Consider the following 23,952-nt stretch of genomic DNA (forward strand, 5'->3'; position numbering starts at 1 on the left):
TTATAAATGTACTGATCCAATAATTTGTATTGATGCATGAAGAGTTTTACTGCTCTTGGAACAAATCAGTTGGGTAGATGAGAAGTTTTTAAAAATATCCAGGTTTAAGTTGGAAAATATAAGATTGAGTAGGAATTAATAACACAGTAAAAGAGGATAAAGACCTACATGGTTAATCCAGTCTGCCCAACAAGATGGTCAGAGCCGCACCCTCCACTCTGTGTGGGCCACAGCCATAAATGCTAGTTGACAAGTCTCCACTGTGCCAACCACTTTATACCCTCCCTTTTTTCAAGCCAAGCTGCACATTCTAATCCTGTCGGCGGCTTGGCATTTAGCTTGTGCTGCTAGGCAAAAGGGAGATGGGAGATAGGCAGCCAAACTTCTCCTTTTTATTTATTTTATTTATATAATTTTAATATATTCACACAGGGAACTTTGTAGAGAAATATGCCAGGTAACAACACAAAATCAGGAAATTAATTCCAAAAACTTCCACATACCCCTCCCCATTTTATAAAACTGTAGTGCGGTTTATAGCCCCGCCTGCAGCAGTAACAGCTCTGACGCTCATTGGAATTTTATGAGTGTCAGAGCTCTTAATGCTGTGGCCTGCGCTAAAAGCCACGTTGCCATTTTGTAAAAAAAAGGGGGGGGTTAAATAGGTAGAGGCTTTTAGCCCACTAATATAGTGGGGTGAACCTTTAAACACAGGAGAAGCTGTATAAAGGTCATTCCATGTCAAGTGGTCTAATTTTAGAAAAGTGCCCCACCTCACCATCATGGATTTTGATGAAATTTTGTATGCTGAATTAGAGAATGACACGGTGGCGGTTTACCTGTGGCTACCGCCTTTAGCCGCGGGTAACCCGCCGGAACGGTGAAAGAAAAAAAGCAGTCGCTGCGGGGATGGGGACAAGGCCATTCACCGCCCTGTGGAGCGGTGAATGGTCTTGTCTCCGCAGTGAGGTATCAAGGATCGCGCGGTTCCCGCAGTCACCGCCCGCCCGTAGCATTTAGCCAGCTCCCTCCCTCCACCTCACCTTAAATTTCGAGTTTTCCGGCTTCCTTTTTTCCGAGCCGCACGCGTTCAAAAATTAGTATGGCAAAGTAATGAAGAATGGTCCAGCAGCCTCCACCCTCCCTCCACCTCACCTTATATTCCTTCCAAGTTTGCCGGCTTCCTTTTTCCCGAGCCGCACACGTTCAAAAAAGCCCTGCACGTGCGGATGCGCGAGTCAATCAATCTTCTCCTCTGACGCAACCGGAAACAGGAAGTTGCAGGAGAGGGACCTCACCCCATACCTTGGAACCTCACCCCATACCTCTAAGTCCATTACTTTCCGCAAGAAAATTTCAAGTGACCAGTTCTGGTCCAAATTTCTCGACAATCTCTCATCCAAACCTAAGCCTACAGATTCAGTAACCAACTGGCACAACTGGATTACTCTCTCAGAATCCACCTACCACTCTCTCGCCCCGCTTTCCACCAAAACCATCTCCTACTCCCGTAAGGCCCCCTGGTACCTCCCATACCACAGGGTACTAAAGCAAAAATGTCGATCCCTGGAACGCATCTGGAAAAATTCTAAATCCCCCACAGGCAAACAAACCTGGAGAGTCAACATTAAGTTCTACAACAATATACTCAAAAAAGCTAGGAAAAACTTCTATGGTGACAAGATCTCCAGATCAAACAACCAGAATAGTATGCTGTTCAATATCTGGCGCTCCTTAACTCCTAACAACAACCCTTCTATACTTCCCTCCTCCCCATCAGCCGATCTACTAGCAAACTTCTTCAATGGAAAGGTCACCTCCTTAAGAAGCTCCTTCCCTCCCGCAGTCTCCTACAACTCTCTGGTGTCCGCCACCCCCAATCCTACTCTAAATGTCTCCACCCCTGTCCCAGTCAACAGATCCTGGACTGCCTTTGAGCAAGTATCTGAATCGCAGGTCCTCAAGCTCTGCCTGAAATTGAAATCCTGTAACTGCACCTTGGACCCATTCCCATCCTATCTATTTGAGAAAATACCCACACAGGCCATCTCATCCCTCACCAAACTCATAAATTCTGCCCTATTATCGGGCCTCTTCTCCCCAGAAATGGGACACATTGCATTGACCCCCCTACTGAAAAAAGCTGACCTAGATCCCTCCATTCCATCCAATTATCGCCCAATAGCAAACATTCCTCTCCTAACCAAACTGCTTGAGTCCATCGTCTCCTCCCAACTCTCATCCTACCTGGAAAGATTCTCTATTCTCTTACCCTATCAATACGGCTTCAGACCCAACTTCAGTACTGAATCCCTCCTGGCCTCCCTAATCTCGAAGATTCAACAACTTCATTCTCACAAAAAATTTGCCGTTCTCCTTCAATTCAACCTCTCTGCAGCCTTTGACGTTGTCCATCATGACATTCTAATCTTCCAACTCTCCGAGATAGGCATTAGCTCCACAGTCCTTGACTGGTTCTCGAACTTCTTACGTTCTCGCTCTTACACCGTTACCAAGAATGGCACCTCATCCTCCCCATGGAAACCGACATGTGGAGTCCCACAAGGTTCCCCCCTATCCCCTATCCTCTTCAACATTTATATGTCCTCCCTGAATCTCCTCCACCTATCCCCCCTAGAAATACTTTACACTTACGCCGACGATATCCTGGTCCTCCTCGAGACCGACGCGAACCTCACCAATCTCGCAGCAAACATCTCCTCATGCATAACCAACCTTCAATCCTGGGCTCTCACTGTACAAATGAAACTGAATGAGTCCAAAACCAAACTACTTTGGCTCGGCCCTAAACTTGACCAACTACCCACCTCCATCCCATTGTCCACAGGCTCCTCTCTACAGTTGGAGTTCTCTAGCAAAGTTCTGGGCATCACCATAGGCTCCTCACTATCCTTCAATGACCACCTCAACTCCCTGATAAAAAAATGCTTTTGCAGCCTTCACATGCTGAGGAAAGTGAGGTCCTGCTTCCACCAAAAACACTTTGCCGTCCTCGTACAATCCATCATCCTCTCCAGATTGGATTATTGCAATTCCATTTACCTAAGCTTAACAAAGAAAAGCCTCCATAGACTCCAAAGAATCCAGAACACCGCGGCTAAGCTTATCTTCTCAAAAAGTAAATTTGACCATGTCTCACCGCTCCTGTCCAAGCTCCACTGGCTTCCTGTTATCTCCAGGGTCCACTTTAAATGTGCCTGCCTAACCTTCAAGATCCTCCACGGCATCCTTCCTCCTCTTATTCCTCTATCCTGGAATTCTTCAAATCCAATTTCCACTAGATGCACGCAAAAACTAAAATTATCCTACCCCTCCTTAAAAGGCATCTCCCTTGTTGGTAAACTTGGGTCCTCCCTCCCCTTCAGAATCGCTCAGCTCTGGAATAGTCTCTCTTCCCCTCTCCGCAACTTGAGCTCCCTTCTACTATTCCGTAAGCATCTGAAGACCTGGCTCTTCTCCAAAATGTAACCCCGTCCCATCCCTGGTACTCTTACACCTAACTTCTCTTCTTACTACTTATATAATTCCATTGGAGTTCCGTTCTTTCCCAAACCATGTAAACCGTGTCGAGCTCCACTTGTGGAGATGATGCGGTATATAAACCCAAGATTTAGTTTAGTTTTAGTTTAGGAGAAGTTTGATTGACACGCGCAGCCGCGCGTGCAGGGCTTTTTTGAACGCGTGCGGCTTGGGAAAAAGGAAGCCGGCAAACTCGGAAGGAATATAAGGTGAGGTGGAGGGAGGGTGGGGGCTGCTGGACCATTCTTCATTACTTTGCCATACTAATTCCATTCTGTGTTAGGTGCCACGGACTCAGATTCGAGTCCTAGCAGACGATGAGTTAAAGATCCCAAAAGAAGCCAACTTCTAAATCCAGTGGTTAGAGCTACACTCCTTGTGACCCTGGGCAAGTCACTTAATCCCTATTGCTTCTGACACAATGGGCAGTTCCAAAGACCAAGACTGGCCAATGTCAAAGACAGGATGCTGGGCTTGATAGACCCTTAGTCTCCTCTGTTTTTAGTGATCAACAAAGTTCTATGTTTCTATAATCACCCTAATTTTGTTAGCATTGGACTAGATATTCAAAATGATTTAAATGGCCAGGACAGGCTCCTGGCTGTTCAAATCATCTGTCCAGGGCTAACCAGGCATTTTCAATCTTCATGTTCAGCCCAAATGGTGTCACACAATTCAGCAAAAATACCCAATGTTGTTCCTCATAATTTAAATATTGCTCATAGAAGGAACAACATTGGATATTTTTGCTGTCTGTTGTTCTGCTGAGCACTGGCATTGAAACAGCAAAATGCATTTATTGCATACTTGTCCTCTGTCGGAAACATTATGGTGGTATATTAGTTGTGTTGATAAAAATTTATAAACAAAGCCCTGCCAGCTGAACATCTATTTCTCTAGTTCAGCAGCAGGAACTTTGATTTATAAGAACGGAATAAGCTAAATTACTCTAAGGCTTATATGGATGCTGCGGGGACAGTGACGGGGCGGTGAATGGGATGGCGGTGACGGGACGGTGAAAGGGATGGCAGTGACGGTGACGGGGCGGTGAAGGGAACGGCGGTGACAGGGCGGTGCAGAGGATGGTGGGCCGGGGACGGGGCGGTGACGGGGACAGATTTTTTCCCCGTGTCATTCTCTATGCTGAATCTTACATGACCCAAATGAACTCTGGTAAAGTTTAAGATCACCAGTGGAATACTTGTGAGATACACCCCTCCATTTACAAAACCATGAAAGTGGTTTTTAGCGCAGGCTGGCATGCTGAATGCTCTGCACTGCTCCTGATGTTCATAGGACTCTATGAGCGTTGGGAGCAGTACTGAGCATTTAGCACGCCAACCATGCGCTAAAAAATGTTTCTGTGGTTTTCTAAAAGAGGAGGGATAGATCTTTGATACCATACCATGACCATGTACAGTATCCTTGCACAATTTTCGCAACTTTTGAGTCAAAATATTTTCTTGGCCATTGCCAAGTTTCATTTGCTTAGCCTCAATCTTATTTTACTACTACTTATCACTTATATAGCACTAAAAGGCGTACGCAGAGCTGTACATTTTGACATTTATAGGTGGTCCCTGCTCGGAAGAGCTTACAATCTAACTTGGACAGACAGACATGACATATTGGGGATGCAGAACCCAAGGTGAGAAGAGTTAGGAGTTGAAAGCACTCTTAAAGAGGTGGGCTTTTAAACGGGCCTTGAACACTTTTTACAATCTATTCAATGGAACTAATGTGGATTTTCAGATTTTGAAACTGATGTATGAAAAAAAAACCTTAAAGTGGCCGAAAAAATGGACCATGCTAAAATACTTCAAAGTTTAGCCTTCTGTGGCTCCTGTAATAATGAAGCTATTCCCCTAAAATTTTGTATGTTATTTTGTGACATGATTTTGTTCTCAAATATACGATTTCAACTTATAAGGTAATCTTATTACTTTTAATTTCAATTTAAAGTTTGTCATTTTTTCAAAAAATGTCAAATATTGGATATTTTTAACCAGCTTTTACAAAAAATAATATTCTGGAAACATTTTCAAACTCTATTAACATTCTATTAGAAAAAGTTGGCTTTGTTTTTCAACAAAAGCAAACAGTGCCTGAAAATAAGGGTCAAAGGTAATTGGTTTCCATAATAATTGCATACATTAACATCCAAAATATTGTCAACTCTTCAAGTTATAAACTGTTTTGCATTTTTTATGAGGAAACTATTTGATTGTGTTGGTCCATGGTGGCATTGTCACTACTAGTTCAAGAAATTTGAACCAGCAACCTCCTCACCAATGAGGTCATGCCCGATAGCTGTGCAATACCAGGCACAGGAGGATCTCTTAGTTCAGGTTCCCAAGTCTTTAGTTTTGGTTTCTTCACTGAGGTTCCAAAGCCTTCAGTGGGTGTCTGTCTGGTTCCCAAGCCAATGACTGGGCAGCTTAACCTAGGTTCCCAAGTCTAATGTTCTAACTGCTTTTATTATTCATTCATTACATTTTATTGAATTTATGCACCACATTTGCCAAATAGATTCTAATGTGATCTCCAGTGGCTTCACTAAAGATGGAATTGAGGAAAACCCAGTTGGGATCACTTCAGCCTCTACAGTAATGTGAAAAAATTAGGACACCCCATGAAATATTCAGTTCTTTCTTAAATGTTCACATATTGATGTCAAAGCTTTTTTTTATTTATCTCTGGAAAAGAAAATGATGTCATTGCAGGTAAACAACAAAATTTTTCCTTGATTTACTCATGAAACAAAAGATATCCACAAAAATGTGTATTCTAACTGAGGAATAAATTAGAACACTCTACACCTTAATAGCTAGTGTTACCCCTTTTGGCTGAAATAACTGTAGTGAGATGCTTCTTGTAGCCATCTACCAGTCTCTGACATCGGTCTGAGGAAAGTTTGGCCCACTCTTCAATGCAGAATTCTTTCAGCTGTGATATGTTTGAGGTATTTCTTTCATATAAAGCCCATTTCAAATCACCCCATAGCATCTCAGTGGGATTAAGATCGGGGCTTTGACTCGGCCCCTCTAAGATTCTCCATTTCTTAGTTTTCAACCAGTCCTTGGTGGATTTACTGGTATGTTTTGGGTCATTGTTCTGTTGCAGGGTCCAGTTCCGCTTCAGCTTTAATTTTCTTACAAATGATTTCACAAGTTCCTCAAGCACTCTCTGATACACGGTAGAATTCATGGTGGATTCTATGATGGTGAGCTAGCCAGGTCCTCCCTAAACCTTGATACTTCTACCTCCATGTTTCACAGTTGGTATGAGGTTCTTTTCTTGTATGCCAGGGATGTCGAACTCAATCACATAAGGGGCCGAAATCTAAAACATAGACTAAGTTGCAGGCTGAATTTTTTATTAAGATACTTAGGGGTCCTTTTATTAAGATATGCTGCTGGGGGGATGTCGAGTGGGGGTTGCTTGCCTTCAGTGGCTCGATTTTGTTTAGGGGGTTTTGTAGGGGGGGTTTGCATTTATTCTGTGTATGTGCCCACTGCTTTCACCAGCAATGGGCACATACAAATTTAGCGAATCTTCATTACTCTCCGCCAACCTCATTTGCATGCATGGTTTTTGGAGAATGATTCACTTTTTAAAAATCACTACAATAATAGCTGCGACAGCGGCCCATCAGTTTTTAACGAAAATTTTTGAGAATCTAGCCCCTAGTGTACTGAATCCTCCAGGCACTAACAGAAAGAAGGTTATTGAAGGTGAAAACCTAATCTTCTATTATCATTTTAATGTAAATTATTTTAACTATACATTTATAGATAGTGAGCTGATTTGACCTAATGCTCACAATATTTAAATAATATGTGACTGACTGCAAACAGCACAGGATAGTATGTAAGCCTCTTTTTGCATTGCTAATGGTTCTTTGTTCCTTCTCGTGGATTTTGCACACTGCTTTGCAAATATGTCAGAGTTTTACTATAAATATAAATGTTTACATGCAGGGGAAAATGACACAATATAATGCATCCTTTATCCTTTTTTCCAGCAAGTAAACACTTTGGCTTTGATTCTGCAAAGTGCGTCCCGATTTTAGGCACCTGTAGGCATCCTACAGCTGTCTAATCAGCCAATCGGGATGCACGTTCAAAATAAAAAAATGCTCCCCAGGCAGGCCGCCTATATTGATGGCGCCTATGGGAGCTTAGGGAGGCCCGCAAGACCGCCTAAGCTTGCCTAAGGGCCTTAGGCAAATCTAGGCGGCTCTACGTGTCTCCCTAGTAGAGAAAGAAACGCTTACAATGTAGGCCAGCAAAATGCTGGCCTACATTGTAAGTAGACACAGCCGCTATACTTATCGCAGCAAGGGATCTCCCTGCCGCAATAAGTATAGCGGCAGCCTGTCCGATCGCCGGCAGGAGGGTGCCCAACCCCTCCTGCAGGAAGGCCGCCCCCCCCAACACCCCCGATCGCTGGCAGGAGGGTACCCAACTCCTCCTACTGGAAACCCCCCCCCAAACTCCCAATTGCCGGCAGGAGGGTGCCCAACCCCTCCTGCTGGAAAGCCACACCCCTCCCCCCCGATGACCCCCCTAACCTCCTCCCCAACTAACCTCTAAATTGTTGGCCGGCCGGCCGGGTCTTGCTGCCGTCCAGCCAGCAGGCCCGCCTCGTCGAAATGAGGCAGGCCCGCCCCTTCCCGGCCCATCACTGCTAAGTCTAAGGCCTGATTGGCCCATGCTCTAGGCGCCTGGTCCAATCAGGCCTTAGGCTTAGCGGGGATGGGCGGACACGATAATCCTAAGGCCTGATTGGTCCAGGCTCCTAGAGTCTGGGCCAATCAGGCCTTAGACTTAGCGGGGATGGGCCGGAAAGGGGTGGGTCTGTCTCATTTCGACGAGGCGGGCCTGCTGGCTGGACGGCAGCAAGACCTGGCCGGCCGGCCAACAATTTAGAGGTTAGTTGGGGGGAGGTTAGGGGGGGTTATTGGGGGGGTCATTAGCGTGGGGGGTCCAGAGGAGGTGCAGCGTTCCGGCAGGAGGGGTTGGGCACCCTCCTGCCAGTGATCAAGAGTTTTGGGGGGGGGCGTTCCGACAGGAGGGATTGGGCACTCTTCTGCCGGCGATCGGACAGACGGCCGCTATACTTATCGCGGCAGGGAGATCCCTTGCCGCAATAAGTATAGCGGCCGTGTCTACTCTAACCCGATTCTCTAACTGGCGTCTGTAACATGGACGCCGGTTACAGAATCGGGGTTAGTGTAGGCCCAATTCTGTATAGAATACCCCTCCCGGGCATCCTATACAGAATCAGGGCCTTTATATTTACAATAAAACCCTTCAACATATTTGCGACTTAGTATGTGGCTAGAAAGGAGGCCTATAGGGCTCTCCTTTTTCTCTCTTCAGTAGCAGCTGTTTCTTGCTGCCATCATCAGCCATTTTTCCAGCACATCTGTGTCCGTCCTCTGCTACCAGTATCTTCCTCTACTAGTCAGCTACATTGTGCATGCAACTGATAACTCAGCCAACCTCAAAGCACAGAAAAATACAACTGCTACAGGAGCCCAAAGCGGGAGATAAAACCTCCTCTAATTCAGGTGCTGATACAGCATAACTGGCAGATTGACAGACATGACCTACCCTATGAATGATTTCTTTTTAACTTTTATTTGCTATAATACTTTGAAAAAAGAACTTTGAGTCAAATGAGTATTAAGAAGCACTTCTATAGAATCAAGCACAATTACAGTTACAGCAGCGCTAGGGTTTGAGCATCTGTGTGGACAGCTGTTGATTCTTAAGATACTATCTACACAGTAAAATAACAAAAGAAATTGGTAACATTCAACAGAGAGCACAGTTCTACAGTCTGGCAAATGCTTTGAGAAGCCCATTTTATTCTTTGTGATGTTCTGATTACATTGATTCAAAACTGGTATCTTGCTTTTTGAGGAGGGGTAAATTTCTTTTCTTTTAATATGCTTAATGTAAAAAGTAGTAAAAGAAAAAAGGACATCTTTATCTGAAAGGTGTTGCTTATACTTTCTATGAACCAGTATATTTGCAAATCTTTAAGATCTAAGAATCTTATCTGGTAATATATAAATGTAGCTTGAGATATAGGAACATTCATTTACTTAGGACTCCTTTTACAAAGCTGCGGTAGCAATTTCCCTGCGGCAAATGCACCAAAACCCATTCAGTTCCTTTGATGCATTTGCCACAGGAGAATTGCTATGTCAGCTTTGTAAAAGGGGCCCTTAGTCTGCTCTTTTCTTTTGATGTTTCTTGCATTTTCTCTGGGATATTTTTTTTGGGGGGGGAGATTCCCTCCCTCCTTTTTTCCCTTTTTTGTGGTCTATAATTTTCTATTTTCTTAGTTGATTGTGCTGTATTGATGCTTCTTGGTTTGTTATATGGGAACTTTTCTGTTCAAGATGTTTCTTGATATTTATAAGAACATAAGAATTGCCGCTACTAGGTCAGACCAGTGGTCCATTGTGCCCAGCAGTTTGCTCATATGGCGGCCCACAGGTCAAATGCCAATGCTCTAAATGAGTCCAGCCTCACTGCGTACGTTCCAGTTGAGCAGGAACTTGTCCAACTTTGTCTTGAATCCCTGGAGGGTGTTTTCCCGTATAATAGACTCCAGAAGAGCATTCCAGATTTCTACCACTCTCTGGGTGAAGAAGAACTTCCTTACGCAGAGAGTGGTAGAAATTATAAGTATAAAATAAAGAAAAGAGAAAATCCACTGTATGTTTTAGATGCCTAAGCTGGTCTGGCATTACTAAGGAGATACATTCCAGAGTTAGAAATTCCTGGCCAGCACCTTTTTTGAATAGGAATTATCTAGCACACAAAGAAAACCCATCCATCATTTTGTGAGTTTAAATCTCCTTGCAGTAATTTATTTATCCAAAACTAGACATTCCAAACAAAACTAATACAAATTTAGTTTTCTTTGTATGTGCAAATCTGCTAGGATCTGGGGGGAAAACACCCACATCTGACCTTCTTGGACCCTGGCATCTCCTGAAACATTTCTGCAGATTGTGGATTAAATGCAAATCTAAAATGTTATGAGGTGGCACAATTGCTTGTATTTGCAGAATGTGTGGATTTCCCCCAAAATACCACTTCAATTATCTCCCGACATTAAAATTTTGATATTGATGAAAACAGACAAACTATTAGGAAATGGTAGTTGTGCACATGTGTTCATGGAACATAAAGATTTTTTTTTTGGGGGGGAACCCTTACCTGATTTCTGTTGACCCCCTCTGACATTCCATGAGAATTTGGTGTCATGAGGATAAACACAGCATGATTGCATAGGTCTCCTGTTCTGAAAGCTGTTTGAAAAATAAACTGGATTTGTGTACTCCTAAATTTGCTCAAATATAAAAGGGTTTTACTGGAATGTGTGTGCCTGGTATGGAGAGGAAGAATGCTGTCAACTTGTTGTACATTGCTCTCTTTCCCTCATATGCTTAGCTTTTCTTTCCCTCCTTTTTCTTAAGGTGACTGTTGCTCAGTCTTTCTTCATGTGCACTTATTCTCTGTTTTCTTTCATACTTTGCTCCCTTATGTTGGTGCCTGACACTACTTGTACCCTTTCTCCCTTTGTCATGATCTGGTTATATGTATTTCTCTTTTTTTTTATTTGCAGTTTTGAAAAGGTTGCGAGAAGCGGCCAATGCAAATGACTTGGAAACAGGTGAGATTCTGAGAATCATGCTTGCTAGTACAAGGCTACCCAGTTGTTTTAGAGTTATCCGCTGATAATATTTTACAGTATAGCACAGGCCTTGACAAAAGATCTTAGAATCTAGGTGCCAGTGACTAAGAATACCTTCAAACTCCCAATGCCCCCTCAGCTTCCAAAAACATTTAAGGGGAGAAATGTTCTCCTTTGAACTATTGCAGTTTCCTTAGGATTTAATTTACTATTTATTTAAAATAATTATTTTGATGTTTGACTTACAGTAAAAACATCCAAAATCATTAAACCTAACATTTACAAAAAAAAATAATTATCAATCACGTCAATAAAAATAATAAAACATCTTTCGGCTAGATTTATTGTATGTTAGTAAATAAGACTCGTTGTATATCATGGGACCTGTAGTCAGTAACACACAATGCACAATACCACACTTTAGAAAATATTGCCCTCTACTGTATGTATTATTGTAGTTACTTTCTTTTAATCATTATTTGATTGATTGATTGTAAATTGCTTAGACATTCCTATAAGGTGGTGTATCAAATATTTTAATAAACTTAAATACTTACTAAAGTAGGTTCTGTAATACACCACTGAATACTGCTGGCTAAAGCACATGGCCAGCAGACCTCATCCCCCCAGCTTCTTCTTTTTTTAGTTTCCCAATTAGTCTCTACCCAGTCTCTCTCTCATTCTTACCTAGCTACCCTGTCTACAGTAGTGCTGCCCGATTCACTTTGGTGAATCGCTTCATCGTCCAAGAAAATCAGACTCGCTGATTCAGCGACCCCCCCCCCACACACACCTTGGTGAGACCTGACATACCTCCAAAGCCTCCTAAAGCAGCAGCAGCACTCTGAACGGCCTTCCCTTTGCTGTGTCACTGAGTAAGAACAAGTGAGGATCTCTCTTGCCTATGCCAGTTTCATTCTCAAGATGGCTGCTGGGATCTCCTGTGATAGTCTCACAAGCCATTTTCTGAGTCGGGTACGAGCAGGAGTGAGAGGGTATGCTCCTGTGCTCACAAACCACCAAAGGCCTAGAAGGGAGCTGCCACCTAGCCCATCTTCTGCTTGGGGATGGGGCTGAAAGTGATTGCAAGGGGAGAAGAGTTCTATGATTACAGTTGAAACCCAGACCCAAAACCAAAATTCAGTCAGTCTCTTGCGGTCTCTCAAATTCCCTAAAAGTTATCCTCTGTCAATTACAACCCTGTCTCAAGTCTCTCTTCCCTTCTCTTACACTTTGGTTCCTCCTTCCATTCCTTGCAATTTAACCCCCACCGTCTTTCTGCTCTGCCACACGAAGCTTTCCTGGCATCCCTCACCTTGTGGTCTGTTTCTTCTTTGCTGTTGGTGAGTTTGAGTCTTGCAAGAACAGTACAGGAGTTCTGCACTGTACAGCTCAAACATGGTGCAGGCCAACAGTTCCTGTTTAAATGACAATGGTACACAAAAATCTTGGGTGCCATGGCAGCAACCTAGCATCTAAGGTTTACCAAGCCTTGGTATAGCACATGGTATAGCAACTCTAGAGCTTTTAGCTAATATGCATTACTTAACATAGCAGATAGACTAATATGGGCCACCCAGTTTGTTCAATAAAGTGGCTAAGCTAAATCTGGCACACTGCTGCACAGGTTCTACATAAAAATCCATTTTAAGTGAATTTGTAAGTTGGTGCTAGTTAGCATTTATTTTTTTCAGTAATAAGTTATACTGAGTTATAAAAACAGCATTTGTGAAAAAATTTGACTGTTCATATAGGTTATCTGGATATATATGCGCAGATGATTTCAAACTAGGATTTTGAACATAAATTTATTTCCAGTGCAATAGGAATGGTATGCTGAACCGTAGTTTGTCCATGCCTGCTTGTGAGTATTCTGTAGAAGATATCGATTGCAGTTTTTCAGCTCCTCCTTCTCCCCATTTTCTGCTGCTCTCTTCATTTCTTCTTGTGCAGGCAAGCATGAAGGTGTCGTTCTGATCTGCTCCCTTTTTTCTTTGTTTTTTGCAGTGTTTTTCGGTTGTTTACAGTTTTATGTGGCTGCAGAGCCAGCTGTGCCTGCTTGGAGGGGAGCAGACTTTGTCTGCAGCTGGCAGGTGCATACTTCAGGACCTGTTCAGTCTGCCTGATGAATATTTGTGGAGCTTAGGGTTCTGGGCCCTTAGCATTTGCTCGCTTCCTTGACTAGGTCAGAAGTTTGAGCGCAGGCTGTTAGGCATCAATAGTGGTTTCACCTCCCCCCTATCGGGGGCCTATTGGGAGAGTGAAATACCTTCCGGGGTCCCAGGACAGCACTTCTATGCACTGTAACATGGGCGTAGATGCTTCACAACCCAAGAATAGGTATCTGCTCCACCCTAAGGGACAAGGAGACTTGCCCTCTCGGGCCTTTATTCCAGAGTTTATAATCTCCTCTGTCAAGCTTACGCACAAACTTATTTTCAAAGATGCGAGGTACAGGGTGAAGTGTAACAAACAAAATGGAAACCAGAAAGAGGATTGGATATAGTAAAACAAACTGGCTTCAATAGAAAAAAGGAGTGATTGAGAAGTAACCCAATTAGGCTTGAAAAACTGCTCAGAAATATGAAACTCTAAAGGGAAGGCTGTTAAACCTCCCTTGGAGAAGAGTTCACCTTCCAGTCACTGCAAACTTAACAAGTTTATGGGCACACTCAAAAACTCCAAAGATGTTTGAAAAAACAAAGTTTCAAAGTCTTTCTGTTTTATGCAATAAATATCTTCATTTGGTAAAAGTTAAAACTGCCACCACTAAGTTACTTAGGTCTGTTTATTGTCTTTGGGGGGTCCCAACGTGGCCCCGTTTCGAATCCTGCTTCAGGAGACCCGATGTTAATGGAAATCAGAGAGTAACAGATGTGGACATGTGTAAATCTACAGTTCTTCATTAGCTAAATACTTTTACTGGTCGTGATGTTCAGTTGTATCTAAAAATAAGATTTAAAAACAAGTCTGTGTGAGTATAATCTCTAATTCACACTAGACTACAAAGGTTATGCAATCTTTAGGCAAAAGCAGAGGAGAGAAGCTCATAAATTATACATACCACGGCTCTGGAGACTGACATGTAACAAACTCAAATTGCCAGCAAGACGCTGTGGGCTAACTGCTGTTTAAATAGATCAGCTGAGGGGGAGGAGGGAGAAAAAAATGTGATCACACGACATGCTGTCAACTGTAAACTTGATGGCTCTATTAAGGTTCACCATGTTGCCCAATTTAAAAGGAAATGCATGTAGATTTGTATGCGCTGTGGATTCTAAAAATGGATACTACACAAATCCTGTTATATCTTGCACAAGGAGAGCAGAAGGAGATTGACATGTCACAAAGCAAAGTCTTACTCTATGTGCATCCAGACTTGCTCTCGCAGGGCCAATTGCCCTAGAAGATCCGGGACGCTTTGGTCTTAAAGCATGGCTCTTGAGCACACAGTGCTAGTCCACAAAGGGGACTCAGAAGTAGTCATTGCTACTCTGCTGCTTAAAGCCAAAAAGCCAACAATAGTTTCAGTGTATCCTGAGGCATGGGATATGTTTTAGTACTGGTGCAGCAAAGAAAAGTTAGAGCCAGGCAATGCCCCCATCTCATCTATACTGACCCTGCAGGAGGACCTTGACAAGGGAATGGCGGTGGCATCCCTTAAGAGTTCAAGTAGCAGGATTCTCCTGCTTCCGAGGCCAGAAGAAGAGCGCTTTGCTTGCAGCCCATAGTCAGACTCATGAAGGATGCACTGAGACTACAACCTCTGATTCAAGCATCGTTTCCATCCTGAAATCTTAATGTGGTCTTGCAGGGACATGGAAGAGCCTCCCCTCATGGATCTGGCAGTTAAAGCAATCTTCATAGTAACAATTACTTCAGCAGGAGAGAACAGTCTAGAGAATTGTTTCTCCAGATCATGGAAACAGGAGTGACTTTGCATACGTTTCCCTCCTTTTTACCAAAGGTTATTTCAGCATTCCATATCGACCAAGAAGTTAGACTGTCAGTATTTCACCCCACATGATCCAAGAAAAAGGACAAAGCCTTAAAGGTTTTGGACGTCAGAAGAGTGCTATTATGTTACCAAGAGGTTACCAATAAGTTTCATCTCTCAGACCATCTTTTTGAGTTGACCAATCGGGTGAGACAAGGCAGATCCGCGTCCAAGGCTACCATCTCTAGATGGATTTGTAGAGTTTGTAGAACTTCTGATTCCTTACGAATCCTCAAGGTCACTGAGATCATCACAGCAATATCTTCTTGCTATTCCCTCGGTCCGACAGCTGTTCTATGACACAACACGAAAAACCAACATTATGGAATGCCCTCCCCCCTAACCCTACAACAGGAAACTAGTTTAAACAACTTTAAATCCAATCTTAAAACTTTTCTTTTTAAAGATGCATTTGAGATATTAAAAATTTTAAAAAGAAGGACTATTTCAGAAACCCCACTCCCATGACGTTCTTTCCTGTACCTTCCCCTTTTATTTTAATATTGTATCCTTACCCTTTTTTCCTCTTGTTTCAATGTTTTGTTTCAGTAGTTGCTTTTTATTTGTCCTTTCCCTGACTTTTAATTAATTTTTATAATTCTGTAAAGATGTAAACCGCTTTGGTACTGAAAGCGGTATATCAAGTCATAATAAACTTGAAACTTGAGTTATATTCTCTGCCTATATCGGTTGTGGCAAGCAACTGCCTGTTTCCTTGAAGGCGCATTCAACAAGAGATATGGTCTCCTCTTGGATGGAAGCTCTGGCAATTCCACCCGAAGAGATTTGTAGATCAGTTAGATGTTCTGACGGAATTAGAAAGTTATGGGATAGGAGGTGTAGTGTCTTTTTATGGATTGAGAAATGGTTGAAAGACAGAATACAGAGAGTGGGTTTAAATAGTCAATATTCTCAATGGAGAAGGGTAAATAGTGGGGTTCCCCAGGGGTTGTGCTGGGACCGTTGCTTTTTAACATATTTATCAATGCTCTAGAGATGGGAATAATTGTGAGATAATTAAATTTGCTGATGACACAAAGTTGTTTGAAGTTGTTAAATCGCAAGAGCATTGTGAAAAACTGCAAAAGGACCTTGTGAGACTGGAAGACTGGGCATCAAAATGACAGATGACATTTAATGTTAGCAAGTGCAAAGTGATGCATGTGGGAAAGAGGAACCCGAACTATAGCTATGTGATGCTGGGTTCTGTGTTAGAAGTCACTGCCCAGGCAAAAGATCTAGGTGTCATTGTTGAGGATACGTTGAAATCCTCAGCTCAATGTGCAGCAGCCTTTAAGAAAGCAAATAGAGTATTAGGAGTTATCAGAAAAGGAATGGAAAACAAAGATGAAAATGTTATAATGCCCTTGTATTGATCTATGGTACGGCTGCACCTCGAATACTGTGTGCAGTTCTGGTTGCTGTATCTCAAAAAAGATAGCAGAATTAGAAAAGGTACAGAAGAGGGCAACAAAAATGATAAAAGGGATAGGATGACTTCCCTATGAGGAGAGGCTAAAGCAGCTAGAACTCTTTATCTGGGAGAAGAGATGACTCAGGGGTGATATGATAGAGGTCTATGAAATAATGAGTGGAGTGGAAGGGTAGATGTGAATCGTTTGTTCACTTTTTCCAAAAATACTAGGATTAGGGGGCATGAGATGAAGTTACTAAGTAGTACATTTAAAACAAACCGGTGAAAATATTTCTTCACACAACTCTGGAATTCATTGTTGGAGAATGCGGTGAAATCAATTAGCTTAGCTGAGTTTATAAAGGGTTTGAATAATTTCCTAAAAGAGAAGTCTATAGGCTGTTGCGGTGGATTGGGGAAATCCACTGCTTATTCCTAGAATCTGTTTTGCTACTTGGGATCTAGCTAGGTACTTGGGACCTGGGTTGGCCACTGCTGGAAAAAGGATACTATGCTTGATGGACCTTCGGTCTGTCCCAGTATGGTAGTTCTTATGTCCCTCCTTCATACTTTCACCAAATTTTACAGGATGGACATAGCAGCATGGGAGAATACCACTTTTGGGTCCTCAGTACTATAAGCAGGCTCCTCTCTATCCCATCCGAGAGTTTGGGGACCCTACGGGTCGGCATACCATTCTTATTGCACTGGAAAAAGAGATTCGTTTCTTACCTTTATCTTTTCCAGTAGATAGACATGATATAGACATGGATAGGGGGCCCAGCAATTATCTGATGCTTCTGCTCTGACTAAAGGTTATTTATTTAAAAACTTAATATACCGCTTGGAGTCACAGCAGTTTCCAAATAAACATACATAAAGAAAAAAACAAAAAAATACAATCATTCTTCAAAATATTAACAACACATTTTTAAACAAATTTACAGATTCTTCAATAACATATTTAAAAAGATGGTACAAAGTGAACAAACAACTTTAGGAAAGACAGATCAGAAATATGCATCTACAAACAGCTTGGTTTTCAACATCTTCCAAGTTTATTTGTTCTTTGATATATTGTTTATCAAAAACATACCTAAATGATTTACAATTAAAGCTGTAATGATCTGCACATAATCTTAATTGCCCAATAAGCTTGTTCTTATATGATATTCCAGCAATGGAAAACATTTGGAGTTGAGTTGTCACATATCTTACATTACTAGCTGTCAGTGCTACCAATTTCATCTTCCCCTAAGACCGTAATGCCCTTGGGGGTTTATAAATCCAGTTTTGATCGATGAAGTGGTGAGGATGTTTGGGGAGTATGGTGGGTCTGGAATATCTGGATGTGAAGCAATGATATGAACACCCCTGACGCAGCGATTTGATGCGAAACGGAGGGTTCCCCGTTGGGTGTAAGGACTGCCTGGCCTGGATTTGGAGGCCATTAGCAACTAAGTTATTTTTTCTTGCTTTTGCTATGGATGTTATGAGCTGGACTATACTGCCTTTTGTTACATTCACCCACTGACTTCCATCTGTATTAGGTGTGCTGTTTGATACCACCTGGCAGGCTACTTTAGTTGCCCTGTTTTCTTGGACTATTTTTCAGCATTTATACATAAACAGCTTTTGTAGGAGTGGAGTTTTTTTGGCCAGATGAAGCTGAACTGAGGCCTTTTTCTCCACTTCTTTTCTTTTTCCTTTTTCCCTTTCTCTTTGGGGAGTGTGAATGTTGTGGGTTGTAAGTAAGGCCTTGTAGTGTTGCTGGGTGTGTGTATCGTTTGTCCATGTGGGGCTTGTTTTTGAGTGAATAAGGGATATATTCGGGCCCTAATCCTTGAGTATTTTTTTCTAATGGTTTATAAATCTCCCATAGAAATTGAAACCAGAATGGCACAGTTTGATATACTATTAGATGTACCAAGGACAACACTTTGAATTGAATTCTTTGCTCAATTGGCTGCTAGTGCAAACTTTTCAATGTGGGGGTTATGTGAGCTACTCTTGCTACCCCACTAATCACCCTAGCTACAGGATTCATAAGTACCTGCAGAACCTTCAATTACGTTTTAGGCAGGCCCTAAAACAAGGAATTACAATAATCCAACTTTGTCAAGAGCAAAGATTGGACCACAGTTTGAAAATCATACTTATTCAAATATGGTTTTAGCCTATACAGCATATGAACTTGGGCATAACCTTTCTGAATAATACACCCAATTTGCTTCCCCATAGGTAAAGCCAAGTCTAAACAAACACCCAGTATTGTAATATGCTTTTTTACCTTTATCTCTTTACCCATAATTCTCTCTCCCATTGGCTTCATCATTCCTCTTAATGGTCAGCTTCACACATAGAGAAGACATGGGGATAAATTTGTCTCCATCCCTATCCCATCTGTGAGTTCTGTCCCTGCTCCACTTTAATGTTTGAGGCTTGTGCAGATGAGGACAGAGCTTGCATGACTGGGACAGGGATGGAGATAGATCCCATGGGGACGGGTACAAATTTGTCCTCATGTCATTCTCTACAGTTACAGTTGAGATTTCCTGTCAGTCAGATTATGGGATTATGAAGCATCTCTGTATATACTTAAGTTATGAATGTTTGAGCTCCATAAATGTCGGGCTGTTATGTTCTTGTTTAACTTGTATTTTCCTTGCATTCATGTTTAAGAACATAAGAATTGCCATACTGGGATAGACTGAAGGTCCATCAAGCCCAGTATCCTGTTTCCAGCAGTGGTCAACCCAGGTCCCAAGTACCTAGTTTGTAATCTCCCAAGTAGTAAAACAGAGGCTTGTTAATGTTTTCCTTTCATTACTGTTCATTCAATGATTATTTTACATTTATCTGAGCAGATCAGACACTTGGTTTTGGGGAGTTCCCTGTACCCCCTCCTCCTGTTTCTTATAGGATTGCTGCTGTCTTTGGTACAAACTGAAGAGGGCAGCAGAGACCGGGGAGGAGGAAGAACCAAAAAGCTGTGATTGACATGCAGAATGCTTGTGAGCAGGCATGGACATCCCTACGGTTCAGCATATTATTCCTATCTACTGGAAAAAATATTATTAAAGTGAGAACCTAATCAAGTTCAAGTTTAATAAAACTTGATAAAATCGCTTATCTAGAATTACTAAGTGAATAACAATCCAATAGTTATATAATTAAAACATGAAGTAAACACTTAAAAATAACAGGGGGGACATGACAAACTGGTACATTAGGTCAAAAAAGGGAAGAAATACAATCTTTGTAAGAATAGAGACAAATAAGTTGAGTACATCATGGATAAAGGAAAGAAAGAGAGACGTGGAAGAATAGCATTAATCTCTTTTTATGTCTGTGGTACTGAGGCTGTAATATGAACAATTTCCCATCTATCTTGGTAAGAACAGTGGAGCGACTTTTAGAAGGTGGGGCTGATCCTTGTGCAGCTGATGACAAAGGCCGGACAGCACTACACTTTGCCTCTTGTAATGGCAATGACAGAATTGGTAAGTCTGACCAATTGTATCTCTAGCTGCTATACTTATATTGCTACTGTGTTCATCTTCCTTAACATTTTTATTAATTATTTATTTATTTTAAACATTTCTATACCGTTTTATAGCAAAATGGTTACATACATAAAATGAACAAATCAGGACAAGTAGAAACAGACAGCATTAATTCTATTAACAATCAATATTCAGAAAAATGCTTCAACACACAGTACATAGGAATTATCTCACTGTTACCTTTCAGTAGGTTGCTCTGCATATCTGCTATGTGTGAATTTGTAACTTTGTTACTATCCTTCCACTATGTATTTACTGAAAGTATTTGCTCTATGCAACAAATGTACTGTATCTCTAGCTGCTATACTCATATTGCCTTATCGTTCATTGCCTTATCGGTTGTTCTTTATATTTGCTGTATGTAATTTTGTAACTTTGTTGCTATCCTTTCACTATGTATGTAAAATTGTAACCCGTTGTAGATTCTTCTGGGAGGACGGGCTAGAAAATCGACTAAATAAATGAATAAATGTTAGTGAGAATGGAGAAAAAATGTCCTCTCTTCTTTTGGCTAATTTTCTTTGTAGGGATAAAGATAATGCTATTTATTAAAAAAAAAAAAATTGTTAATATAAGGAAGGAAACTTTTTATATACTGGAAAAATATATATTTAAAATAGGAATTTTAATCCGTTGAGATCCAATCAGTTTTGCTATTTCAGTCAGGATTGTGAGGTGATAATTCTATCCCCACCCCTACATCATCTAGATTCTTGGTCTCATAGTAACATAGTAGATGACGGCAGATAAAGACCCGAATGGTCCATCCAGTCTGCCCAACCTGATTCAATTTAAATTTTTTAATTTTTTCTTCTTAGCTATTTCTGGGCAAGAATCCAAAACTTTACCCGGTGCTGTGCTTGGGTTCCAACTGCCGAAATCTCTGTTAAGACTTACTCCAACCCATCTACACCCTCCCAGCCATTGAAGCCCTCCCCAGCTCATCCTCCACCAAATGGCTATATACAGACACAGACCGTGCAAGTCTGCCCAGTACTGGCCTTAGTTCAATTTTTAATATTATTTTCTGATTCTAGATCCTCTGTGTTCATCCCACGCTTCTTTGAACTCGGTCACAGTTTTACTCTCCACCACCTCTCTCGGGAGCGCATTCCAGGCATCCAACACCCTCTCCGTAAAGTAGAATTTCCTAACATTGCCTTTGAATCTACCACCCCTCAACCTCAAATTATGTCCTCTGGTTTTACCATTTTCCTTTCTCTGAAAAAGATTTTGTTCTATGTTAATACCCTTCAAGTATTTGAACGTCTGAATCGTATCTCCCCTGTCTCTCCTTTCCTCTAGGGTATACATATTCACTGCTTCCAGTCTCTCCTCATATGTCTTCTGGCGCAAGCATCCTATCATTTTTATCGCCCTCCTCTAGACTGCTTCAAGTCTTCTTACATCCTTCGCCAGATACGGTCTCCAAAACTGAACACAATACTCCAAGTGGGGCCTTACCAATGACCTGTACAGGGGCATCAACACCTTCTTCCTTCTACTGGCTACGCCTCTCTTTATACAGCCCAGCCCAGCCCAGCACACTGTTTTTTCGCCTTTAGATCTTCGGACACTATAACCCAAAGGTCCCTCTCCCCGACCGTGCATATCAGCTTCTCTCCTCCCAGCATATACGGTTCCTTCCTATTATTAATCCCCAAATGCATTACTCTGCATTTCTTTGCATTGAATTTTAGTTGCCAGGCATTAGACCATTCCTCTAACTTTTGCAGATCCTTTTTCATATTTTCCACTCCCTCTTCGGTGTCTACTCTGTTACAAATCTTGGTATCATCTGCAAAAAGGCACACTTTTCCTTCTAACCCTTCAGCAATGTCACTCACAAACATATTGAACAGGATTGGCCCCAGCACCGAACCCTGAGGGACTCCACTACTCACCTTTCCTTCCTCCAAGCGACTTCCATTAACCACCACCCTCTGGCCTCTATCCGACAGCCAGTTTCTAACCCAGTTCACCACTTTGGGTCCTAACTTCAGCCCTTCAAGTTTGTTCAACAGCCTCTTATGAGGAACTGTATCAAAGGCTTTGCTGAAATCTAAGTAAATTACATCTAGCATATGTCCTTGATCTAGCTCTCTGGTCACCCAATCAAAAAATTAAATCGGGATTGTTTGGCACGATTTACCTTTTGTAAAGCCATGTTGCCTCGGATTCTGTAACCCATTAGATTCAAGGAAGTACACTATCTTTTCTTTCAGCAACTCTTCCATTATTTTTCCAACAACTGAAGTGAGGCTCACCGGCCTGTAGTTTCCTGCTTCATACCTGTGACCACTTTTATGAATAGGGACCACATCCGCTCTCCTCCAATCCCCAGGAATCACTCCCGTCTCCGAGATTTGTTGAACAAGTCTTTAATAGGACTCGCCAGAACCTCTCTGAGCTCCCTTAGTATCCTGGGATGGATCCTGTCTGGTCCCATCACTTTGTCCACCTTCAGTTTTTCAAGTTGCTCTGTGAACGGCGCAGAATCTACTCCATTTTCTCATGTAACTTTGCCAGACAATCTAGAATAGAAGTATTTGTTTAGCACATTTGCTTTTATCCTCATTACTCTCCAAATATCTGTTCCCAGCATCTTTTAGTTTAGCAATTCCATTTTTCATCTTCCTCCTTTCACTAATATATCTGAAAAAATTTTTGTCTCCCTTTTTTACATTTTTAGCCATTTGTTCTTCCGCCTGTGCTTTTGCCAGACATATCTCTCTTGGGTTTTTTTTATATTTTATGAACGCCAACTCTTTCGCCTTTATTTTCTCTGCCACTAGTTTGGAGAACCATATCGGTTTCCTTTTTCTCTTGTTTTTATTGATTTTCTTCACATAAAGGTCTGTAGTCATTTTTATCGCTCCTTTCAGCTTAGACCACTGTCTTTCCACTTCTCTTATGTCCTCCCATCCTAACAGCTCTTTCTTCAGGTACTCTCCCATAGCATTAAAGTCCGTACGTTTGAAATCTAGGACTTTAAATATTGTGCGGCCGCTCTCCACTTTAGCCGTTATATCAAACCAAACCGTTTGATTGCTACTTCCCAGGTGAGCACCCACTCGAACATTAGAGATACTCTCTCCATTTGTGAGAATCAGATCCAATATCGCTTTTTCCTTTGTGGGTTCCGTCACCATTTGTCTGCACAGAGCTCTTGAAAGTCATCCACAATCTTCCTACTTCTTTCTGATTCCACAGATGGAACATTCCAGTCTGCATCCGGCAGGCTGAAATCTCCCAACAACAGAACCTCCTCTTTCCTTCCAAACTTTTGGATATCCACAATCAGATCCTTATCAATCATCCTTTTCCCATGTCTTGGATCTTACATTTGATCCAAAAAGATCACGGAGCAATTTTTTTAATAGTGAAAGAATAAACTTTTTTTGATAGTTATCACTATTTTTTCTCCCAATTCTTTATTATTTTCAAACTTAAAATATGTGTAACAATAAATAGAACATTTTATACTTCAATATCACACTTAATATATCATTAATATCCATTTCAGAATTAGTCCCCTCTCCCTCCTAAGCAATCATAATGCCCAACATATAAAATTCATATAATAAACCTCAGTACATTATATTTAAATTCATTATCCTAACAGATTTCTCCCCTCCCCTCTCCAGATGTGCATGTTTATAGGAAAAAATACTTAGACACTACAATACTTTGCCAATGGCTCCCAAGCCTCCTGA

The 23,952-nt window shown here is 41.7% G+C and overlaps 1 protein-coding gene across 2 annotated transcripts in view; it reads left to right on the top strand.

Annotated features, from left to right (window-relative positions):
• The window catches only part of ANKRD54 (ankyrin repeat domain 54), a 66,683-nt gene that overhangs the window by 4,140 nt on the left and 38,591 nt on the right, over nucleotides 1–23,952 (top strand). For both annotated transcript variants that reach the window (XM_033929567.1, XM_033929566.1), the window contains exons 2-3: nucleotides 11,191–11,238; nucleotides 20,075–20,173. In XM_033929567.1, the coding sequence (XP_033785458.1) occupies nucleotides 11,191–11,238; nucleotides 20,075–20,173 (147 nt within the window). The remainder of the gene's footprint in view (nucleotides 1–11,190; nucleotides 11,239–20,074; nucleotides 20,174–23,952) is intronic.

Source organism: Geotrypetes seraphini, chromosome 2 (assembly GCF_902459505.1).
Source record: "Geotrypetes seraphini chromosome 2, aGeoSer1.1, whole genome shotgun sequence".
In the NCBI taxonomy this organism is placed as follows: domain Eukaryota; kingdom Metazoa; phylum Chordata; class Amphibia; order Gymnophiona; family Dermophiidae; genus Geotrypetes; species Geotrypetes seraphini.